This window comes from Hipposideros armiger, unplaced genomic scaffold (genome assembly GCF_001890085.2).
Source record: "Hipposideros armiger isolate ML-2016 unplaced genomic scaffold, ASM189008v1 scaffold_522, whole genome shotgun sequence".
Taxonomy (NCBI): domain Eukaryota; kingdom Metazoa; phylum Chordata; class Mammalia; order Chiroptera; family Hipposideridae; genus Hipposideros; species Hipposideros armiger.
The window spans coordinates 1211268-1236059 of NW_017731872.1; the positions used below are offsets into that span (position 1 = coordinate 1211268).

Sequence of the window (24792 nt, forward strand, 5' to 3'; positions counted from 1 at the left end):
CCCTCTCTTGCCCTCTCTCCCTCTTTCCCTCCCTCTCTCTCCATTTCTTCAACTCTGAAAGCTTCTAACAGAGATCAAGGGAAGAAATATTGTGTTGAGATTTGCAGACTTCCCCTTGATGATCTGTCTAGCTGCATTCTGCTCATCTGTATGTGTAACATGTCTCGTGTGAGGCCAAACACAAGAAATGCAGACTAATCATTGCTCTGTGTTGCTATGTAAAACACTGAGTGTTCAGCTGCTCTCAGGATTTCAGACCCTGGACCTGTTATCTGTTCTATGACACCACCGGCTTCCTGCCGCAGAGCTCCTGATTTCTGTGGATGGCAGTTGATAACTGGTAGCCACAGTCTGCGGTCAGAGCCACAGCATTTGAGTCTAGTACCTGAGCTGGGCCCCACTGATACAGGGGAGAGAGAGAGAGAGAGAGAGAGAGAGAGAGAGAGAGAAAGAAACACACACACACTCACACCCCATGCTGGCTATAACTGCTGCAGCTCTGAGCTGCCTGGAGAGGAGATTGCCTGAGGCTGAAGGGATGCTTTGAACTGGGGGGGGCTACATCACAGTTGGACTCCCCTTTGCAGAGGACTCGATTATGTCCAGTGACCACCTGAACAACAGCACACTGAAGGAGGCCCCGTTTAAAGACCTGTTCTTGAAAAAAGGTACACTTCCAAAGGCCAGCTGTGGGTGATACCTGCTCTCTGGGGTTTGTTGTGGTTGTTCGTGGAGTTTAGTCTGAGGACAGAGTTGAGAAAACTAAGAAGTTTGTGCCTATTTAGTAAGGGTCTGTCAGCTTTGAGAACACTTAAAGATTAGACTCTCTTTAGGAAGATGTATTTTAGGCTTTTTCTTTTTTTTTTTTCCTCATCTGCAATCATTTTGTTCGTGTTGGAGATTTTATGCATAAATACATAGATGTGTTGCTTTGGAGTTTTGGGTTTTCAAATGCTCTGTATATGAAGCTAATGCCTTCCCTGGAAACTCAATTACTCACTTCTAGACTCATGGGTACTTTTTTCCTCCACCCTGAGTCATGGAAAACAGCATTTTAAAGAAAAGATGTATTTCTTAGGATGTGGGTAGTTTACTGGGTAGTTTTTCAGGTCACTAGTGCAGTAACAGTAGATGTTAGGAAAGAGAACTGTGACTCTGAGAGGGAGAGAGAGAGAGCCAAGGAAAGTGAGAAACAGACGGACTGACTGCTAGCTAGGGAGCACTCAGAAAACACTGCTCTTAACTGTTAATAAGACAGTTACTTATGCAGCCATATTTTTTTCTGATACCCTTTCCTAAATTAATAATGTGAGGGTAGATTTTAAATGAACCATATAGAAGGGATTACAATTTTATGTAAGCATTTTTTCCATTTATAGCATGTCAGAGGGATAGATTTTTAAAAGTTTATAATTGCTCTTACTTCTCTGCTATGTTTTCAGAAAACCCTGCCAATCATTTTTGATTGGAACATATTTAGCTAAAGTGCTTTCTGAATAGATCATGAAACTCTAGATTCTAAAAATGCATGGTGAAGTTTGTATTTGATGAGTGCTTGGACCTTAATAAATTAAAAAGATGTTATTCTAGCTGGATGGACTCACAGTGTCTGCATTCAGGGATTCCATAGTCAATCTAATTGTTGCTGACTGCTACCTCCTTGCCAGAGCCATCAAAGGCCCCTGCCTTGGACTGGAGTTGGGCACATGTGCCTGGGCCACACCTTGCCCTCAGATGGCCCTGAGCCATTTGACTGCACTGTACCTTCATCTCTTCTCCTATAGATCATAGGTATATCACCTTCTACCTTTATTATCATGCAAAACATTTTATATAAATATATGAATATAAATAGGATTCTATAAACACGGAACTTGTGGCAACTATGAGGCTTTTTCCAGTGACAGTTCACACTGCCTAGAGTAGTAATCGTTGAGTAATTGTTACAAAATATGAAAACCTTTAGCAAAACTTTACCACTGAAGCCATTCATAAGTGTTTGGTGGAATATGGTTCCATGCTAGACGCTGTTCAAAGCAGATTAGGCAATTGGGGCCCCTTCCTTCCAGGGATGGCTTCATCAGTTTATAATGAACACCGTCTTTGTGCCAGGCACATGCTACCACCTGAAGATACTACAGAAGAGCAAGATACTGTCCCAGGGCTCACTCCATGGGGGAAGAAGACCAGAAAATGGGTACTAACAAGACAGTGATAAGTGCTATAACAGGGTTCAGATGCACTCAGGGGAGCTCCCCAAGGGTAGTGAGCCCATCATCAAAGGGTTGGGAAAGTGCTTCTAAACAGAGTGACATCAAATCTGGGTATTTCCAAATTTGAGTGGCTCTTTTCCCCTTCTGTTGTTCTACTTGTTGTAAGATAGATCAGAGTAGCCAGCTCACCCGAAGGAAAGGAGAGTGCAACATATATAATACAACCATTACAATTACAATTCTTACTGTTTTGCCTTCTGAACTTCAAGCTGTGAAGTTATTCTCACAACACAGACTGAATTGTCCCCTCTCGACCATGGTGTTTAATGAGTGTGAATTTTCATTCAACCATTGAAGTCTCCAAGAGTATTTTTATACTAACAGTTCACAAACTTGAAGCAATTATAGTTTGTGTAGATTCGATCTCCTGCCCCCACCCATCTTCCTGCCTCCACCAACCAGCCTCTGTAGGATTTGAGAAGGAATATACCAGCCTTTAGGAGCTTTCAGCACTTTGAAAGTGTCACAGAGCCATAAATACAGAGTAAGACACCGAGGCTATCATCTCACCACACCCATGGCTGCACAGGAGGACCATGAAGGAAATGCAGACATGCAGTCACTGTGCCTGAGCCATGATCTAGGAGAGCTCGCAGGGAGAGAGGGCTGCCTGGCGAGCAAGCCAGTAACCACGGCAGCTAGCCACAGTTCTCCGTTCTCCCAGTAAATTCTAGCACTTGCGGGAGTAAGGTGGAGGTGCTGCCACTGGTTAGGATGGGAGAAGAACCATTCGGAGTGGGGAGCAAGGGTTTGTAGAAGCATTCAGCCCTGACGTCATAGTATTCTGCATAGCATTTTTTGAATGTTGCCAAGGTGTTTACTGGGCCTGGTGAAAGGAGGGGGTAATGAAAGGCCCAGAACCACCCCCAACCCATTATAGGGTCAGAAAGAGCATAAATTACATATTTGGAGCTTAAAAATAATTAAACATTTAGAAAATAGGACTCCTGTGAAGGATGTTATATTAACGGAGGAAAGACCAAATAGAAGATGGTGTTAACTATACCACAAATAGAAATGAGTATTATATTAGGAACCTAAGGTGGTAGAACCACATTTCCCCAGAGTTCTTTAAAAATAGTGCAGACACTCATGCTTCTAGTATGAGTCAGTTCAGCTCTTCATTGAACCAGGGACTAGACCAACAAAAATCTCACACATTTTCTTCTGTTTCTATAATTACCGTATTTTGTCATGTATAATGCACACTTTTTTGGCCCAAATTTGTGAAGGAAAAGTAAGGATACGCATTATACATGGGTAGTACTAATTCTGAATCTATCTAAATGTTTTTAATTCTTTTATTTATGCTTATGAGTTAAAAGTGTAACTCTAGAAATCAATAATGATAGCTGTATGCAAAATAATACCATGGAATACTGTAATCGGTTCTGTTGAAATTACGACAAGCTTGCAACAACGAAGAGTTCTTGGCCTTCTGTGATGCGTAAATATCAAATTTGTTACTGATGCATAAAATTTCTTATACTTTGTATCTGTTCCTGTGTTTTGTAATTATTTGTTACATAAAATTTCTTGTACCATATGTTAAAAAAATAAATGCTAAAATTCCTTTTAATACAAAAAACAAGCACCTAAATGTAAACAAATAAAATTTTTAATTAAAAAATTAAGATGAGATTTATTTTTTCCCCCTGAAAGTTTGGGCCAAAAACGTGGGTGCACATTATACATGGCAAAATACGGTAATTCTCCATTACGCAGCTTGGAATTTCTTGGAGATGTTTCTATAAAAATACAGAGATGCCATCATCACTGTCATAACTGCCACTGTTGTACAGTAATAAAATAAGATGCTATGATGCTTTCCTATAAATTTCAAACTAGATTTATTATAAGATTTCTGGTGTTTGGATTGCACTGACTCATCCATTATAACTTCATGAACTACAGTCCCATGAGAGGAGGGAGAGTGTGAAAATTTGACTTTGGCCTAAAACTCTCTCCTTGCATGCCCTGCTTTTTGGCATTCTTTTGTTGATGTCAGTAGCTTATTGGAATCAAGGAAAACTGACCAGTGGACTGTGTTCAGAATCCCTATTGGGCACATGAAATTTTGGAAACCCTAAAGAATCCATTATTTTCTCAAACTCTACCATTCCTGTAGGTTTTGTTTTGTTTTTTTAAGTGTGTTTTAATAGTTCTTCCAGAATTCATTCTCCTCTTAGCCTCCCCTTTTCATCCCACCTCCTGAAACCCAAACCATAGGCAAGCATTTTTCTTTTCTGTGTACCCTAAGTTCTACGCATCATTACACATTACCTCTCCCTACAACATAAAAACAGACAGCATCTTGTAGGGCCAGACGTGGACAGACCAGGGGGAGGGAGGGACAGTGAGGCCCAAGTGCAGTGCTGGGCCTCACCTGGCATCTGCCTTACTTTTATGCACAGACTGCTACTCCACAGGGTTGGGTGTCACCTGGATTCTCAGGAGCAGTAGCATGCATGCATCTATCTGATGAATATGCCTCTTCAGGCCCTGTCAAAAGAGTTCCTTGCAGGGTGGTTAACAGGCCCTACTGTACCTTGCTGCCCTGCGTACAGCCCTTGCACCCTGGGCCTCCCAAGCTTGGAGTATACTGAAGAGAAATGAATGAGGTGTAAGGTGGGTGGGTGTGTATATGTGTGCACCTGTGTGAGGAAACATATGGCCAGGAGCTGCTACCTTGAAGGGATGGTAGTTTCATCAGGAAGTAGAGAGCGCTTGACTTGCCTGATACCTGACTGTGTAGTACAGGGAATTGCTAAGTGAGGTCTTCAGAAGCCCTGAAATGCCTGTAGAGATCAGGAACACAGAAATCTTGAAACTGGACACTTTGAAGAACAGGTATGCTGAATTTCATTTGATACATTCAGAAGTGGGAATACAGGGTTGTTGGGGTTTTTTGTTTAATATAAAATTTCTTTAATTGTCCTGTGAAAGTTATTTTCTTGAGAAGTTGTAAAATAAGGCTATTGGCAACAGAGTCTCATTGGGAGCTGGCAAAATTCTTTGGGGATCCTGACTGCCTCTGAGCAGTTTCTGTGCATGGGTGGAGGGCTTCAGAGAAGGCAAAGGAAGATACAAGGGATCACCTATCATAGTTAATACAAAATGTATATATAGAAAGAAGGGGAAGGGGCAGGCTTCTGGGTTCAGGAGTCTACAACCCCCTCCCCATCTACCCTTCTGCATTTATCATCCAGCCTGCGCATATCCTGTGGTGGTATGGTCTTTACTTAATTTGCCATTTACGATGCATTTTTCAGTAGAATTTTCCTGTTTAAAGTGAAAGGGTGTGGGAGGACAGGCATGGGGGTTGCGCACATACGCCCTCATGAGTTCAAATAGGGTCTTGAAGGAAGAGGTTATTGGTAGCACAGGACTCTGGGGTCTGGAAGTCATCATGTTTGTTTCCTAGAAACTTCTCTGTTTACTTGAATGTTGACTCTGAGAATCCTCTGGACCCCTCTTGGGGGACTATTTGTAGCCCCAAAGAAAGTAAAGGCTTCATATTTTCCAGTTGTTGGTGTTCAAGAAAGCAGCGTGTTTTCATTGAGTAGTTTTGCCCAGAGTTCAAAGCAATGGTCTGCTGCACATTTCACTGGCAGCTGCACGGCTCTACTGGGGCTCCATGCCCAGGGGCTCCATAGTGTCTCATGGGTCCCTGATGTTGAGGGCTTCAAGAAGCACCAGCGGTGACTCTGACATGCAGCCAGAGTCCAAATTGCTGCTGCTGCACTTGCTGTTGCTCCTGTGCCTGATTAGGGCTTGGTTGTTAGGACAGTGGCCTTTGGGACCTGGGCCAGTCCCTGCAGGAAGAGCTGTCTCTCGTGCTGGCCCAAGGGCTGTAGTAGTTCAGGCTCTGATTGGGCTTCTGTCACCCAGGGTAGCCAGCTGAGCTTCACTGCTTGGCTGCTTGCCTCAATGAGTGGCGCACTGGGGACCTGGTTCCTGCAAGCCTGTGCCCTTGCCTTGCCCCAGACAAGTTCTACGGTTTGAATACCCATGAACCTCCAGGGTCATCATGTGTCCTGTGTGCCATAGACGCACTTGCTGTGGCCGTACTTATGCATGAAAAACTCAGGACAACGGCCTTGGAGCAACTCTGACATCTCAAATCCTGGCATCTGGAATGTCCCCAAGAAATCCAGAGGCTGTTACTGTTTATACTAGAGCACCTGCTGTCAGTTGGCCAGTTCTCCAAGTATGGCCGAGGATCCCTGGGGGTCCCCAAGACCCTCAAAGGTAGTCATTGAGGCCAGCTCTTCTTCATGTACTTCAACCAGAGCAACATGTCACAACCTATTGAAGGTAAAGCAGAGAGGAGACTCCAGCTGTCTTCTGTTAAGACAGATATTAAAGGGATGTGCAGAAGTATAAAGAAATACTACTCTTATGACTAATTTTTTTTGTTTTGAAAAATACAATTACTTTTATTAAGTGTTATATGTGTTAACATAATGAGTTTATTTTTAATGAATAAATATTTAAAATTTTCAGTTTTAATTTCAAGTATGGTAAATATTGATAGATGCCATTGCACAAACAAAGCTTTTTTGGGGGTAATCAGTAACTTTTAAGAATGTAGAGGGGTCCTGAGACCAAAGCACTTGAGAGCTGCTAGTCTAAGCAGACCAGGAGGGTGGAGCCAAGGAAGGACGTGCAGCAAGTTTGGACATGTTGTGGGGTGGGGTGGGCCTTCCAGGTGCCAGCACCTCAGCAGGGGCAGGCAGGGCCCAGGAGGCATTGCATTTTTGACAGGAAAGCTGGGGAGTACAGCCAAAGACCAAGTAGTCCCCTTTAAAAGAAAGAGGGTGGGAATTCTATACACTCTTTCCCATAACTGAGATTTTTCTTACCCTTGCTTGCAGTGAATTTTTTAATATGACATCAGATTAGAAGATTTATGCCTTTCAGACACTATAAAATGTTCTATCTGCTGTCTCAGACCAAAGCAAATCAAATCCAGAGTGAATAAAGATCTAAACATAAAAATACAAACTACAAAAATCTTAGAAGAAAAATATTTTTCGACTATTAGAGAAGACCTTACTAATAAAACAGGAAGCTTAGAAGCCATAAAGGAAAAAGATAGATAGTATTTCATGACATAAAAATTTATATTTTCTGTAGAGAAACTCAAGCAAAGTTTAACGAAGTGAAGATTAGGAGAAAATATTTGCAACACATGTAACAGACAAAGATTTATAGCCATGATATGTAAAGACTGCTTACAAATAAATGAGAAAGAAATAAATGAGAAAACTACAAATAAACTAATACAATTATGAAAAAGAAAAATACAAATTACCAATAACCATAGGGAAAGATCTGAACTTACTAGTAGTTGGGGAAATACAACTTAAAGCAAGATACATATTTTTGCCCATGAGATTAGTACACATGGGAAGGATGAGTGTCCAGTGTTAATGAAGGTGTGGGGGAGCATGCCTTCTCCCTGACAAGAACCTTTTCATAAGGCAGGGTCTCAGTAGCCATCAGCATTTAGAAGGATATGTCCTTGACCCAGAAATTTCAGTTTTAGGAATCTTTCCTATAGTGATAGTAACAAATGTGGGCCAACACACACATTGACACTCACACACATACATAAACAAGCACACACAATATTTTGGTCATAATAAAAAAAAAGAACAGAACACCTAAACAACCATCACTTGGTGAATGTCAGTTCCAGTATATCTGTATTCTGGAATAGATAGCCACCATAAAGAGTGAGGTACACACACACACACACACACACACACACACACACACACACACACACACACACACATTCTTGTTTAAAGATGTCTGTGATGTATTAAGTGACAAAAACACAACAATATATTTGTACAGTGATTCGATTCATTAAAAAGAAGAAAGCTCTTATTCAATAGGCAAGTGCACACAATGGGTGAACTGTGCTCCCTACCCCTAGGATGGCATGGGTTCGGTGGGGGTTCAGGGAGTGCTACAGGCTCATAAAGGGGAACTTATACATTATACACTATTTCCTTCTATACTGCTTAAATTTTAAAGGTCTTCACTTTTGTAATAAAAATCCTTTTCAAATGGAACACAAATATACCCAAATATGTCCATAGAATTATGAAAATATAATTGGATTACTTTGCTATAAATTGTTTTCTGCATAGCTTTCCATATTCAGGAAAAGATGTCCTAGAAAAACATTCTCCAAGTGAAGAATTAACCCATGTAGACTTTGTGGAGGAACCCTCACTGTAATCATCACTTTTCTCTCTTTCTGTGGCCATAAAGCAATGAAGTTTTCTTGAGAAATGAAAACATTCATTAATTCCAGAGTGTGATTTAACTTGAAAGCCAATTTACGCATGTGAACACTCTGCTTTTCATCCACAAAATAAAAATAAAGGTTGGTAAAACAAGGCATTATTTTGGGTTTAGTCTTCATGCTTCATGGCTACCTTTGACCTAAGCAGAATTAACTCCCTGCTTGAGTCAGTGATTGCTCATCACTGGGCCAATAGCCCTTGGGTTGGTTGCTCGCTGCTCTGCACAGATCTTCACAGATCCGCTGTGCTGTACAACTTGTGCTCTTTGGCCAATGTAGGCCTCAGTCCTGTCAGCAGTAGCTGTCCTCATAGGGAGCACACGTGTGCAGGTGGAGCCATGAGTTCCAGAACCTTCTGTTGGCCTTGGTGTGTATGTTCCAGTCATTCAATGATTCGCTCCTTAGTGATGAAGCCACTTAACTACCTGCCAGGCACCGCCCCATGCCTGACACCAAAAATACAAAATAAATAGAAGTAGGTTCCTGAGCATAGTTTCGTATGAGAGACAGACTGAAATAGTACAGTCACATCTTGTGTCATAAGTGGTGAAGTAAGAGATCCAGCCGCATGGCCGGGGAGGCTTCACACAGGCACCATGTGACATGGGCACCAAAAGACGTGGACATGGAGAGGTGACATGAAAAAGCAGAATCACGAAGACAGTGTTTCTGGGTTTAACAAGCATGTCACATCCCACAGCCTGTGAGGATAATGAGGTCGCATCTATATCTGTATCCCAAATGCAAAGGTCCGCATCCTGTTCCCTCTGATTGGGAACAGTCGTGAAGATTTCTGATAATTCCTGGGAGGGGGTTGGGTATACGGAAATTTGGTGGCTCCCTGAAGGGCTTCCTCCCCACAGTAAGTAGATGCTCAAGCCCCTAAGGCTGAACTGGGTATACAGGCCTTCTGGAGGCCTTGCTCTTCAGTGTACAATGTGGATCCTGTGCAGATGTGTTTCGGAAAACTTGACTCAACCATAAAGATGGGTTTAACTTTTCCAGAGAGATTACACTGGGAGAAACAGCTTTGGTTTTGAGAGACTTTCTTAACTCTCCTGGGGGTGGCGGGGAAAGAGGATATCATCTGGCAGGAATGGAGTATAGGGGATGGAGAGCTTTTCGTACCCCAAGAGATGGCCCTCAAAGGTCTGCCTGCCCCACGGAAAGGGGTGGGCCGTGCGGCAGCCAGCCTGTGGCATGCACACTGGTCTGGTCTGAGTTTCATGGGCTGCTCAGTTATAGCACAGCACCTCTAGAAGAATTGCAGGGCCAATGGCGTACATTTTCCTAAGGCCCTTCTCATTACAAAATTGCAAAGAGAAGGTGTGTCTGAGCATCAAGGTTAGTCTGAAAACCAGAAGTCTGTTAAAAAGAGCGCCCCGAGACTGGGCCTCCCTTTATTTGAATGTTATTAGAATCTCAAAGTCTGGCCGTGGCCTTGGGCAGCAGGCTTGGGGAAAAATAGTTTCTCTCTCATAAGGTCCTTGTGAGGACCAGGTTCATACAAGAGGCCTTCAATGTCTGATGGTTGTCATGATCAGAGTCTCTCGAGAAAATGGGGTCTGGAGAACTGAGTGGGCAATGGTGCAAAGGGGCATGTGGTTAACACAGTTTCCACTTTCATTACAGCGGAGCTGGAATTTGCCCAGATCCTCATCATCATTGTGGTGGTTACGGTGATGGTCGTGGTCATCGTCTGCCTGCTGAATCACTACAAAATGTCCACGCGGTCTTTCATCAACCGCCCGAGTCATAGCAGGAGGCAAGAGGACAGGCTACAACCGGTAAGTGTGGGCCTGGGCCCTTCCAGCGCTGCCCAGGCCTCTATCCAGGTCTCCAAAAGTGTGACTGGGTGCCCATGAGGGCCACGAAGCAGGACAGCCTCTCATGTCAGCCCACTGCGGTTCAGAGGTATTGAAAACTCTCTATTGAAGGTTAATATACTTATGGAAAAGCATGTACATCGTGAGTGTTCAGCTCAGTGAAGTCTCACAAACTGAACACACCTGTGTAACCAGCACCCAATCAGGAAAAAGACATGACCAGCCCCCAGAAACACACTCAGGCCCCACTTACAAGCATGCCCCACATAAGGTCATCAGTGCCCAGATGGCTATCGGCACAGACTAGTTTCACCTGCTTTTAAACTTTATAGCAATAGAATCATGTATAGTAGGTGCTCTTTGGTGTCTGCCTTCTTTCACTCACATTACAGTTGTGAGATCCATCCTTGCTATTATGTAGAGACCTATTCTTAAATGGGGTCTGTTCCAGTGATCAATAACGCACTGTGCTCACTACCTGCATTTGTAAGAAACCAACGGGGTTCCACAGTCCAAGGGCGTGGTTGAGCTAGGGGAGTGGTGGCAGGACGGCAGGGGGCCTCCTCAGGTGCATCACAGCAGGTTGGGCTGTGTAGGGGACTCACAGAACTGCCCATAGTGAGGCTCTTCAGGGTGTTTTTTTTTAAGGTTTCTAGCTACTTCTTGCTCTGAGTCACACTCCTCGTCTAGAAAATAAAACACTGATATTCAGTTCACCTTTTTGTTCTGAGCTGCTTTTACAATCTTGGATTCTGGTGGCTTTTAGTGGGACTTGGGAATGGTGAGTTTAGCAATTGTAAATTCTTGGCTTTGGTGGTGGGCAAAGGAGGCAGGATCCTCTCTACACCCCCTGCCCCATGACACTCAGCTCCTCAGAGCGTGTATCAGGACCAGGGCTGTTTGATAACTGGCTTAGGGAGACCATCATGAGTATGGGGGTGCAGCTGACTCAGCGGGTATGGTGCAGCTGAGTCCAGACCCCCTGTGACCTGTCAGGAGGTCAGAGTTATGCTTAATTGGGGCTGCAGTGAGCCATCAGCTCTGCTGTCCCAATGGGTGGAACTGAGGTTTACTGAGTGTTCTGTGTCCGTGGCACACAGGGGGAGAGGGAAGTGATGAGGTTACTGTGTGCCACTCTTTAGACTCACAGAAATGAGATAGGATGCCATGTGGCTACCAGGATCAGTCCTGAGAAAGAACCCCTTTCTCCCTCTTCCTTTGTCTCATCCTCTGCTCTCCCCTTCCTTTGTCTCCTCAGATCTCTGGTTGGGACCACAAGTCCCATCTAGTCCTGTTAACATGGGTTTCATTATACCATGGTGGTTTCCCTGTGGGCCCTCTGTTATCCTAGCAGTCGGGTACCTGCAGGGTCCTGACTCACTGAACACTGGTGTCCTGATGCCTATAGAATCCCGACTGTTATATTGTATAAGGACAGCTCTGTTATCTGAAGGACAGAACTTATTCTTCTGAACACAAAATACTCATAATTCTCCTGAGTTTAAAGAGAGAGAGGACAGAGAGAAAACCTTGTCACAGCAGTTTTAGAACTACAAAAGTATCAGCCATCATTGCTTTGTCTAAGCCTTAATGCAAGGATTATAAATGCTGACCCCCAGCCTTCGGGAGAAATAGGTAAAACTACCCTACTCGTTGTCATCATCAATAGGCAGCTCTCAAGTTTTCAGGGAGTACCTGACATGAATGTGTCCAAGTTCCCCATCTTACACTTTCTGCTCTAAGCCCCAAAGTCCTTGGAGTCACTGCACCGGGGCAACTCAGACTACTGACCCAGTGCCTGGGCCCATCCATCCATATCTTCCCCTCAGATTTGCTTCAGGGGTCATCTTTCTTCCATCTAACTCTCCTTGCCTTGCATAGGTGAGGTGGCTTCTTCTGCCACACCTCAGGGCAGACCTGGCCATGCCTGCTTTCACTGTCCCCATCCATTGTTGCCTTAGCACCTACTCGCTGGTCTCCAACCCCAGACTGGGCACTCCCTGCCCAGTCAGGTGATGGGACGGGCACACATGCAGTCACACCCTTACCAGCAAAAAGGGGCGCAAGGAAGACAATTTTAAAAAGGCAGAAAAACAAAAATATAAGTGCGTTTTTACTTGGAATATGTCTTCTATTCCATTTGGAATTGGGTCTCTATAAAGTCCCTTTTCAGGGGCAACAGTTTGCTTGTGTCCACCCTCCTCCAGGGACTGCTGGGCAGCAGGGCCTCCCTTTCTTGAAATCAAGAAAGTAATTAAGTGACTTTCAGAGGTTCCTTCAGGGCTGCACACTGCATGGCCAAGTGAAGACAACCGATAGCTAATGATTGTGTCCACAGACGTCTGTGCCTAATTTTGTTAATAAACACTTGAAAGTTTTGCCCCTGAGAGTTCAGTCCTAGTTCTGTGCTAGGGGTTGTAGAGATGCAGGCTGCACACAGCATAGGTTTAATTCCTTTGCTATTAGTATGCTCTTTTTTATTTTCTTTGAGCCACCCAGTACAGGTGCTGTTGCTTCTCAAGGCTTGGATTTTCCTTCTCGATAAATGGGAATGTGCATATTGCACAGCTTAGCAATGGGCTCTATTTGACATTTCACAAACACAAGATGTATTTTTATACAATGATGGAGACAATTCAGGCCCAGACTGTAGCTCCATTTCATGACTAGGACCATTCGCCCAGTTCATAGTCCAAAAAGGAAAGAGAGAGGGTGAGGAGGAAACTTGACTTCTCTCCTGCACACAGATGCAAATCTAGATTACACGTGGGTGCAACCACATGTTCACATTCCTCCTACCCAGGAATGTGCTTCTCCACCAGGCTTCTTGGCTCCCAATTACCTACTTCTCCTTCCTAGAACCTCTTTTAAGGAATGCCACTTCCCTTAATACAGTGGCACTCTGGGAGAGCACTCTGATTCATTTACACTCTTGGTTCCAAATCAGGGGTGATTTTGCCCCCTGGGGGCCTTTTGACAATATCAGATGTATTTTGGTGTCTCAACTTGAGGAGAGGGTGCTACAGGGATGCTCTAAACATCCTGCAATGCACAGGGCAGCCCCACAACAAAGAATCATTTGACCCCAAATGTCAATGGTGCCAAAGTAGGGAGCCCCTGACCTCACCAGTGCTGAACATCGCCCTTCCCAGAGGCCCTTCGCTGTGAGAAGAGGATGCCTGTTAGTATAACTGGATCTCTCATGGCTAGCTCTGAGGCTTCCACAGAGTAAAGAGAACACTTCCCAGCAGCTCAGCAGAAAGTGTTGTGGGTCCACTGGGAATCTGCGTGATCAGAGGGTCCTGGTCTGGGACTCTGCCTTGGGAACAGTTTCCCCCAGAGATTTCTGCCTCCTTTGTTCATTCAGTCTTTCACTGGACATGAGCCTGGCACTGAGCAAGATACTGAAGAAACAATGCAGTGTGTCCTTGCCATGCTATGCCTCCAACCCTCCCCACCCCCACCATCAGCAGCATCCACTGTGCTAATGCTAATTGACATTTTTTCAGTCTTGCTGGGGAAGGCCAAGAGTCTTCAATGGCCATTTTCCCCCCCAGTGGCCATTTTTATGTGGGGTGAGCTATATACCAAGTAGATGTAAGCCATAGGAGAGGTTTGGGATGGGGCATAAGGACTCAGCATGGGCAGTTTCAAGTTGCCCTTCCAGGTGGCCCTTCCTCAGCATCCCAAGGTGACCGCCTGTGCCAAGCAGCCTCCTCCTATGAGGGGCTTAGAGGGAGCTGGACAGGGGCATGGCTGGACAGCCATGGCATGGTGGGGCAAGCTCTGCTCTTACTGAAAGACCCCGTCAGTGACGGCCTTCTGTGCTCCCAGGGGCATTGTGCCAATCTGTGCTCCTTGGGGAGAGGAGGATATGCATTTGCAGTTGCTACTACTGTTCATGTGGTTTCACATCTGTTATCAGAGTACCTGCATGTTCCTGAAGTGCCTTTCAGTTTGTCAATATCTAAATCCCGCCTTCCTAGGAGCCTGAATGGTGGGGGCTGCAGCACCCAGCTAGTTAGCAGTGGGTGTGGGTACCCACTGCCAGCCCCACCATGGGTGAGCCTGTGCATTGCTGGGACCCACTCATTTCTGGGGGCCTTTTGGTCCATTTTTTTCTAGAACCATGTGAGGTCTCCATGAGCATGTTAGTAAAAGGTGTATTTATTTTAGATGGGTGCAAGAAGGGTTAGGCATCTAATTCATCAAGTTCTGGTGATTTGGTTTAACACTGTTGGATAGATTTATTTGTATATATTTCTGTTGGAAGACTCACTTGACAGTCAAGATGGAAAAATAAAGGACAATAGTTGGGTTTTGTTTTGGAGGAAGAAGCTGGCTGCAAATGTAGATGCTCTGATTTGGGTGAGTAAACTTCACTGCCCTAATTGAGCTGCCCCTCTCCTCACTAGTGGGATTTCTACTTAAACCAAAAGGGAAAACGAAAGCTGAGGTTAATAACATAGGATCTTAGTAGCTCTGAATATCCCTGGTTCTCAGAGATTCTTCTGGAAAATGGTGGGTTGGATCGGTTGCCCCTTTAGCCAAGCACCAGGCTCATCTTGAGTCTGGAAGGTTTTTCTTGTACAGTCAAAGGCACCTTCTTCAGGGAGGGTGGTGGCCTCACGACCAAATTTATCACTCCCCATCTTCCTCATGTAGCACCATCTCTCCTGGTTCCCTCCCTTGTTGGCTCTAACAGTGCCTGTTGGAAGCACACACCTTCTATGCCAGCTGCCCTCTGGCCAAGGGAGGAATAGATGGAGTTTGCATCAGTTAAGGCCAGTCAACCTTCATCACACAATGTCTCTAAGATACTGTTCTAGGGAGCCCAGGGGATGGGCCAGTACTGGCTCTGAATTTAGTGGAAGTAGTCATTTCTGAATTAGTATGAAAAATTAAATACAGAAAAAGTAAATTATGACAAGCAGTAATGAGTGGGCTTGTGATATAAACCCAGATGTGTTCTTTCGAAGGTTATCCTTGGCTTATTTTATGTGGTTTCAGAGCTTTGAGACTGTCTAGATTTCTTTTCATTACTTTAGACCACCAAGTAATAGAAAAACAATAAAGGGGCATAAATATTCCAGACACAGCCCTGAGAGATGTTTGCACAAGTCACTGGAGCCTTTCTTGCCAGAGCGGCCTTTTCTGACAGCCTGTCACCCCGCCCAGTGGGGTCAGCTGAACCCACGTGGACAGCCCACGGCTCGGTGGATAGTGGACGAGGCCAAGGGGGCCAGCCATTTACTGAGGAACAGCAGAGAGACAGGAACATTTTACTTAGTTTGAGCCATATGAAATTGTGGACCTTCAGCCATTTTGACCTATAAAAACCACAATTTCAATTTTAAAATTAACAAAAGGAGTCACGTCAGGCATTTCTTCATTACCAACTGCTGCAGGGTTTAAATCAGTTGTGGAAACGTGGGTGCCTGGGCCTCCCTGTGGAGACAGAGCAGCATCAGGCGGGCACTCAGCACAGCCTGTGCTACATCAGCTCCATGGGGGTGCAGAGAAGGAGGCTCTTTGTTCTGTCCCCCAGCTGTTGGGAAGGAGGATGAGGACTGCAAACACCAGCTGTGCTGGTCCAGAAACTTGGGGTCTTTGGGTCCGAAGTGCCCTGGTATGGGGAAGTCTACACCCAGAGACCCTCCCTGCAAAAGTTGTAGACTTGGCCTGGGGTGTGGCCAGTGTGTGTTGTTTTCCTCACAGGGCATTTTGACAAAACTTAATTGAACTTGTAAAAATGAGATTTCACATAAAAATTGGAATTTAGATCTTCTCTTGAAAAGTCAGCATATCAGGCCACATTGGTCTCTATTCTTACCTGGCACCCCCAGGCTGCGAAGCAGCTGCCACTTGCGATGATGGACCAGTGCCCACATTTTAGTTGTGGTCCCATCTCTCCATGTGGATTATTTTTTAGAGAAAATATTCTTCTGTACTCATGCCTCTACCACAAGGGTGAAGATAAAGGATACACTGGTTTCCAGAAAAATGGGAGAGAGCTTTCTCATGGAATTGACGATCATTCCTACACGATTAGTACTTCAGCAAGTGTGTCTGGGCAACAGAGTGCACATTTCCTGCGCCCAGCCTCATGTGCTCCTTCCTGGCACTTGCTGTCCATTCATCTCCCCAAGGCAGGACCTTCGTCTCTGTGGCAAGAGTATGTGGCCAAGAGGGCAGAGTTGGCTGTGGGCTCCTCTCTGTTGGTCTTGGGAATAGGGGTAGCCTGAGGACAGGCAGTTCTGATCGCCTCTGAGATGCAGCTCAGGAACCCACCACTCCGGGCTCAGAGCTCACTATGCTTGAGAAGCTCATAGGCTGTGTCCTGAGGTCCAGTGAAGGGCACAGGGGCTGGAAGAGTGACCACACACACAGTTCATTCCCACTGTGACTGAAGAGCTAGAGCGCTGTGCACCTACCTGCCTTTTCTAATTTCTACGTACTTCAGTCTGCATTTAGAAAAGCATTTCTAAAATGATAGAAATGAACTATTTTCATTCAGTTAGGTACAAAAAAACCCCCAAAGAACCAAAGGGCTTGATAATGCCGTTGTGATAGGCATGTCTCTGATACTCCAGACTGAAGAGAAGAGAGCCGCAGGCTTCATTTAGCGTTGAAATGAGGTGAAAGATGGCAGGGAACAGTTTCCCTGTGGGTAAAGCAGATTCTTGCTGCACCATAAGACCAGGGGTATTTGTTGTCAACTTCGTTCAACAACAATTCTCTATTATTTCATGAGCCACTGAAATTACATTTCCAAGTGTCGAGGGGACTGCAAGGGACAAGTCAGTACCTACTGTAAACTCCAAGCATAGGTTTCCTACCATCAGTCATGCTGTTTTTCTCTCTGAATGAGCAGGCGTGTTCACAGTCAAGCTGCCAGACTGATCATTTAACAGGTTTTTATCTTTTGGTGTGTCTAATTGAGGCATTAGTAGATTGATAATTTTAACAGCTTCAAAATGAGAAGGTCTCCGTTCAAGTAACAGAAACAGGAGGCCAAGTTGCTGGCAAAAATTGGATAAGGATGCTGGGCCATAGCTGTTACACAGCAGATTCTCATCTGAATAAAAGTCGATAGACCTTTTTAATAGCCAAGATTTGTCTTTAAAGCAATATGAGTAGCTCAAATAATTCTTCAACTTATGTTGTCATTGCTCAGAACAGTTTTGAAATTACTTTCAGAATTTGCAGGTCATTTTTTGGAAAAGTTTCAAGGGAAATTATGTTTTACATCCTCAATAATGGCAACTCTTCCTTTTTCTTATTTGTTCTCTGAGAATGGATTTGATTTCTGGTCTCAGCCAAAATCCATTTAAAGTTAAATCTTATGAATGATGTGGCTGATCAAGCTAAATGATACAATTTTGGTGCAAAGCCAAATGTGACTCCGTTAGTAAAAATGGTGTTGTCCAAGTTACAAAGTGCTGTAGAGAAAGGTCAGGAAGGACCCACAGCAAACTGACAGCTTCCTCTGGGAGGAGGTGGACAAGGGAGCCTCGTCTGTGTTGTTAAAATTTTATAATAAGAATGTATTCATGTATTACTTTTACAAGTAAAATACATCCTCTGCTCACATAAACTAATGCTGAAGACAATTCCAATAATATTTTGAGCATCTATAGACTCCCAAGGTAACTCATTTGAACATGCTTTGTATTGTGACCCAAGTATGCTAAAATTCGATTTTTAAATAAAATTGGTGAAAAATTTTATAAACTAAAATATTTTAATAACCCTTTAAATAGGCATTAGCATTAATAATCTAATGGTAAAGTTTGTTTGTTTTGTTTGTTTTTTCTTAGTCCTTGAAAGTTGGTGTGGTTTATTCTGAGAGGGAAAGAAAGTTTTCTAAATTATTCTAATTCTGCGTGGCACTTGTTGGGGAGGCTGCCTAGAGCTGTCAGAAGATGCCAAGGGAGGTAGCTGGGTTCTGGCTCTATGACCTTGTGGAAAGCATTCACTCCTTTGTTGCAGCTTCCTCTTATGCCTTAAAGGAGGTGATTGTGCCTACCTATGATGATAGTGTATGGTTCTACATTTCCCTGTTGCCCTGAGCTTTCTAATTCCCAGGCTGGCTTCTTATGAAGTCCAATTGCTCACTCTCTCCAGCACCACGCCCTGGAGAGGCCCCTGCAAAGCTCCTTTTCTGCTTGCTTTTCAGCGTCTATAGACCTCCCTGATCTATTGTATTGTTCTGAAAACATAAAGGATTTCCTTTCTTTTCTTCCCAACATACCTTCCTGGATGATTTGTCTTTATCTTAAGGGATGTGCCCCAGATTGAGTAGAGTTGGGAGGGAAATTTTGAGTCTTGAGAAGTCTGATGATAGATTCCCAAGGAGGAATAAAAGGGGAGCTGCTGGAAAGAACACAGACATTGACATGTATAGGTATTGCCTTTACATCTAAGCTGTTGCTGCCATCTAGGGTGGAAAACACAGTAATACTAAATCAGTCACATGGTAGAGTGGTTGCATGAAAAAAGGGAAGAAAATTTATTTTATCAGAAGATAAAGGTGTTGCTGAACATCCAAAGATCAGTTTTACCTATGCTTTGAAGTTCTCACCTTGGGACAGGAAGAAAAATAGATTTCCAAATATTTGAGGCCATACAATACATTCAGTCATTGGGAGGAACCCTTGGGTAGAAGCGAAAATATCCAGCAATGGCCTTGCATTACCACAAACTGGCTGTGTCATGTCCAGCAAGTAATATACTCTCTTTGGGCCTCAGTTTCCTCCCATCTAAAATGATGGATCATTGGCTTAGATCAGGGACCTGCAGATTGTTTTTGACCATGCAGAACAGTGAGAAACACATTTTATATCACAATCCACAATATTCACATACACAACTAAGACAAAAGTTTCACCACACAATACTTACAGAAAACGATGTTTTCTATTCTTTCATTTTTTCAAATACTGGGTGTGACCCACTTAAACTGATTTTCCAGCTCTCTGAGAGGTTGCATCTCACAGTTTGGAAAACACCTTATCAGATGTTTCCAGTCCTCAAATCTGATGATCCTATGGTTCCCAAAGTGCAGAAAGGAGAGTTTAGTTGAGACCATAAAACCAAGAAGATTCAGGGTGTGGGAGTGACCTCATACATGGTCACATGGACCCAAGGCAGTAGGCTTCAGCCACACCTCCCAGAGAAAGCCCCAGTAAGTCATGGTCAAAGAGTACTTTCTTTAATGTTATAAACATATCCTTCAGGTAGAAAAGGTCCAAGAAATACAGAAATAAAAAATATTATTAGAGAGTACTATGAATAATTACATATCAACAAATTTAATAACCTAGATGAACTGGACATATCCTTAGACATACACCATACTAAGACTGAATCATGAAGAAATAGTAAATCTGAATAAATCTGTAACTAGTAAGGAGATTGAATCAATAACCAAAAACCTCCCAACAAAGAAAATCCCTAGGCCAGATGGCTTCAATGGTGAGTGCTACCAAACATTCAAAGAGAATTGACACCAATCCTTCTCAGGCTCTTCCAAAAAATGAAGAAGAGGGAACACTTTCTAATTCATTCTATGAGGCCAGCATTACCCTAATATCAAAGCCAGACAAAGACACAACATGTAAAGAAAACCAATATCCCTTAAGAATGTTGATATAAAAATCTTCAACAAAATGCTAACAAACTGAATTTGGCAGCATATGAAAAGGATTATATACCATGACCAACTGGAGTTATTTTCTGTAATGCAAGGATGATTCCACATATGAAAATCAATCAATTTAATATACCACATTAACAGAATGAAGGGGAAAAACTACATGGTCATTTCATCATGCAGAAAAAAATATTTGACATAATTCAACACTTTTTCATGATAAAAACATTCATCAAACTAGGATAGAAGAAAATGACCTCAACATAATAGAAACCATCTATGGAAAACCCACAGCTGACGTCATACTCAATGGTGAAGGACTGAAAGCTTTTCCTCTAAGATCAAGAACATGATGAGGATGCCTACTTTCACCACTTCTTTCCTTTCCTTTTTTTTTTTTTTAGAATTTTTATAAGGTTTATTTGAACCAAAATTGACAACATATGAACATATGCTGGGGAGCAAGATCTCAAATGCTCCTACCACTTCTTTTCAACATAGTATTTATTGGCAGTTTTAGCCAGAGCAATTAGGCAAGATAAAGAAATAAAAGGCATTCTAACTATAAAGGAAAAAGTAAAATTATCTCTGTTTGCAGATGAAATAATTTTATATGTGAAAAACCCTAAAGATTACAACAAACAAAGAATACCTGCTAAAACTAATAAACAAATTTAACAAAGTTGCAAGATACAAAATCAACATGCAAGAATTGGTTGCATTCCTTTACACTAACAATGGACAATACAAAAAGAAAATTAAGAAAACACCTCAATTTACAATAGTATCAAAAAGAATAAAATACTTATAAACTTAACCAAGGAGGTAAAATATTTGTACACCGACAACTATACAATGTTGCTGAAAGAAATTAGAACCAAATAAATGGAAAGACACTTCCTATTCATGGATTGAAAGACTTGATATTGTTAAGAGGTCAGTACTACACAAAGCTATCTACAGATTCAGTGCAATTCCTATCATAATCCCAATGATGGTTTTTTTGCAGAAATAGAAAAGTCCATCTTAAAATTCAGGTGCTATCTCAAGGAACCCCCCACTTGAAATAGCCAAAATAATATTGAAAAAGAAAAATAAAGTTGGACATCTCGCATTTCCTGATTTCAAAACTTACTACAAAGCTACAGTCACAAAAACAGTGTGGTATTGCCATAAAGAGAAACATATAAGCCAACGGAATAGAATAAGAGCCCAGAAATAAACTCTCCCATATGTGGTCAAATGATTTTTGACAAGGGTGCCAAGACCATTCAAAGAGAAAGAACAGTCTTTTCAAAAATGCTGTTGGGAAAACTGGATATCCACTTGCAAAACAATGACATTGGATGCATATCTTGTACCACGTACAAAAAAAATAACTCAATATGGGTCAAAAACCTAAATGTAAAAGCCAGAACTATAAAACTCTTAAAGAAAATTATGAGAAAATCTTTATGACATTGGATTTGGCAATGATTTCTTAGATACAACACCAAAAGCACAGGCAACAAAAGATATATAATAAATTGGACTTCAGAAATTAAAAACTTATGTTTGTCAAAGGGCACAAGCAAGAGAGTGAAAAAGCAACTCACAAAATGAGAGAAAAAATTTGCAAATCATATATCTGATAAGGGATTAATATTCAGGATATATAAAGAACTCCTACAACTCAACAACAAAATAATGGACAATCCAATTTAAAAATAGGCAAAGGACTTGAATAGACATTTCCCCAAAGAAGATATATATATACAAATGGCCAATAAGCATATGAGAAGAGCTCAGTATCACTAATTGTGATGGCTAATTTTACATGTCAACATGGCTGAGCTTAGTGATGCCCAGATGACTGGTAAACATTTCTTTCTGGACATGTCTGTGGGCATAATTCCAGAAGAAATTAACATTTGACTCAGTAGACTGATAAAGAAAATCTGCCCTCACTAATGTGGGTGGGCACATTCCAATTCCTTGAGGACCCGAATAGAACAAAAAGGTGAAAGGGCAGATTCTGTCTCTGTTTCTTCTTGAGTTGGGACATTCAATTCTCTTGCCCTCAGACATTGGAGCTCCTGGTTCTTGGGCTTTTGGAGTACAAGACTTACACTAGGCCTTCAGATTCAGATTGGACTATACCACCAGCTTTCCTGGTTCTCCATCTTGCACATGGCAGATTGTGGGACTCCATAACCACATGAGCCAATTCTTATAATAGATAAGATGTGTGTGTGTGTGCGTGTGTGCGTGCGTGCGTGCGTGCGTGCGCGCGCACGCGCGCGCATGCGTACTAGCACAGGCATGCACATGCACATGCACACACACCCTATTGGTTCTGTTTCTTTGAAGAAACCTTACTGATTTGTGTATGATTAGTGTTCAAAACCATGATGAGATAAGATACCACATCATACCTATTGGCATGGCTTTGTCAAAGAAACAGAAAACAACAAATGTTGGCAAAAATGTGAAGAAATTGAAACCATATGCATTGCTGGTGGGAATGTAAAATGATATCACCACTATGGAAAACAGTATCGTGGTTCCTAAAAAAATTAAACATAGGATTACCATATGATCCAGCAATTCTACTTCTGGATATATACACAAAATAATTAAAAGCAGAGATTCAAAGAGATATTTGTGTTCCCCCTCTTTATAGCAGTGTTATTTATAGTAGCCCAAAGTCAGAAACAACTAAACCATCCATCAGTGAATGAATGAATGAATGAATGAATGAATGAAATATGGTATGGTCCCACAGTGGAATGTTATTCAGCCTTAAAAAATGAAGGACACATGCTACAGTGTGGATGAACCTTCTTCTTATTAAATGGATGAACCTTAAACACATTATGCTAAGTGAAATAAGGACACAATATTGTATGTGTCCTCAAAAGGACAAATATTGTATAATTCCACTTATATGAGGTACTAGAATAGTCAAAGTCATAGAGACAGAGAGTATAATGGTGGTTACCAGCGGCTGAGGGGAAAAGGAATGGGAAGTTAGTGTTTAATGGGTGTAGTATTTTAGCTTGGGAAGATGAAAACATTCTGGAGATGGATGGTGGTAAAAGTTGCACGACAAAGTGAATGTACTTAATGCCGTGGAACTGTACACTTTTAAATGATTTAAATGGCTAATTTTATGTTATGTATGTTTTACCTTAATAAAAAAAGAAGACAAGTCAATTTTGATTTCCCACTCACTACCCACCCCCCAAAAAGTGCCAGATGATCCGATTTAAAGGGAAAATTATTCAGTCATTTTCCAGGTCTGCAAATAACACCGTTGGCATCATGAAGACAATCATTTGGAAGATAAGGTGATTTTTAAAAAAATCTTTAATACAGATGTTTTAGTGTCAAGCAGATTCAACTTAACAGGAAATTTTTCTGTCAATATGGCTATTCATTGACCATTCAGGAGGAGGAAAATACAAAGCAGATTCCTCGAGTGTGAAGGAGTCTGAAAATGCATGTCTTTAAGCCTACAAGATTTGGAGCTGTCCTGCGTCCCTTTTCCACAAGACGTAGATTCAGTAGACCCTTGATGACCAGCCAGCAACTCAGGGTTGTCCAAGGATTTCATAGGCCTGGGTCCTAGTGGCTGTGCTCATCAGAGGGCTCGTGGAGGCAACTTCCAGGGCTAAGTCAGGGAGGCCAGAACACCAGATTCCATTGACTCAAAGTGTACCTAGCATAGGAGACAAACTACACATGTGCACTCACGTACCTGTGTTCACTCATGTGTGTGTTGTGGTTGTGCGTTTTTGTGGATTTAGACTGGGTGACCCTGTCACAAGGGAAAGCCTCTCCCTTGGCATGTTTACTGCAATCCAGGCCCTGCCGACAACTTGCAGATTCAGGAGAAAAATGTTGTCACCCTGCTCAGAGATGGTCAAACATAAGTGATTGCTCGATAGTGACTAAGTTAGCAGGAGAATGACAAATAATGTATTCATTAATAATAAAGATTTCATTTTCGCAAATAAAAGAAGATCCAAGAGAAAATGAAAGCTTGTCACAAAATTGAATGCTATAAAGTTGTTGTTTCTTTTAATCTGCCTACTGTCTCCCTGCTTTCACCTTGTGACATCGGAAGGAGCAGTGCATGGCACAGGGAAGCTCTGCTGCTGTCTGCACTCATGATTTCCTCAGTGGACAGTGTCTGGAGCTCCTGGGAGAAGGTGGGGCCAGAAATAGATCCATCCCCATTAGGGTGGCTCTGTAAGCTGCGGAGGGAATGAGGTGGCCCAGGGAGACCTTGGTGAGAGGAGAGGGGCCCCAGACAGGGCTCTAAGGAACTGCAACATTTAACCAAAATGCAGAGCTCAAGGCACCCCCCCCCTCCCCACCCACCCCAAGGTGCAGACAAAGTGGCCACAGAAGTCAGAGTGTGAACCAGGGCGAGTGATGTCATTGAGATCTACAAGAGAGAGCCCAGTGCTGCTGGGAGGCCAGGTGAGAGGAGGGCCAAAAAGTGCCCAATGAATTTAGTAACAAGGAGGTTGATGTGAAATACAAGATGGTGTGTGCACAAGGCTTAATCTCTTAGGCACTTTTCTAGTTTGGCTACTTGCTAGGGGACTAAAGCTGTTGGGGATGTTATTGCCTTTTTCAGAAAATGTGCAACCCTACTTCTGGGTCACTTCCCTCTCACTTCATTTGGTGGTTCTATTTCTGGCCATTATGCTCCGCACTGTGCTTTCA

General features: G+C 42.8%; 1 protein-coding gene across 22 annotated transcripts in view; it reads left to right on the top strand.

The window, feature by feature from the left end:
- Window positions 1-24792, top strand: part of LDLRAD4 (low density lipoprotein receptor class A domain containing 4) — a 578686-nt gene that overhangs the window by 543250 nt on the left and 10644 nt on the right. For 21 of the 22 annotated variants that reach the window (XM_019668254.1, XM_019668244.1, XM_019668230.1 and 18 more), the window contains one exon: window positions 10228-10382. In XM_019668254.1, the coding sequence (XP_019523799.1) occupies window positions 10278-10382 (105 nt within the window). In that variant the 5' untranslated portion in view covers window positions 10228-10277. Of the gene's footprint in view, window positions 1-513; window positions 669-10227; window positions 10383-24792 lie in introns of those variants that run through there. The other variant, XM_019668250.1, reaches the window with a different exon arrangement.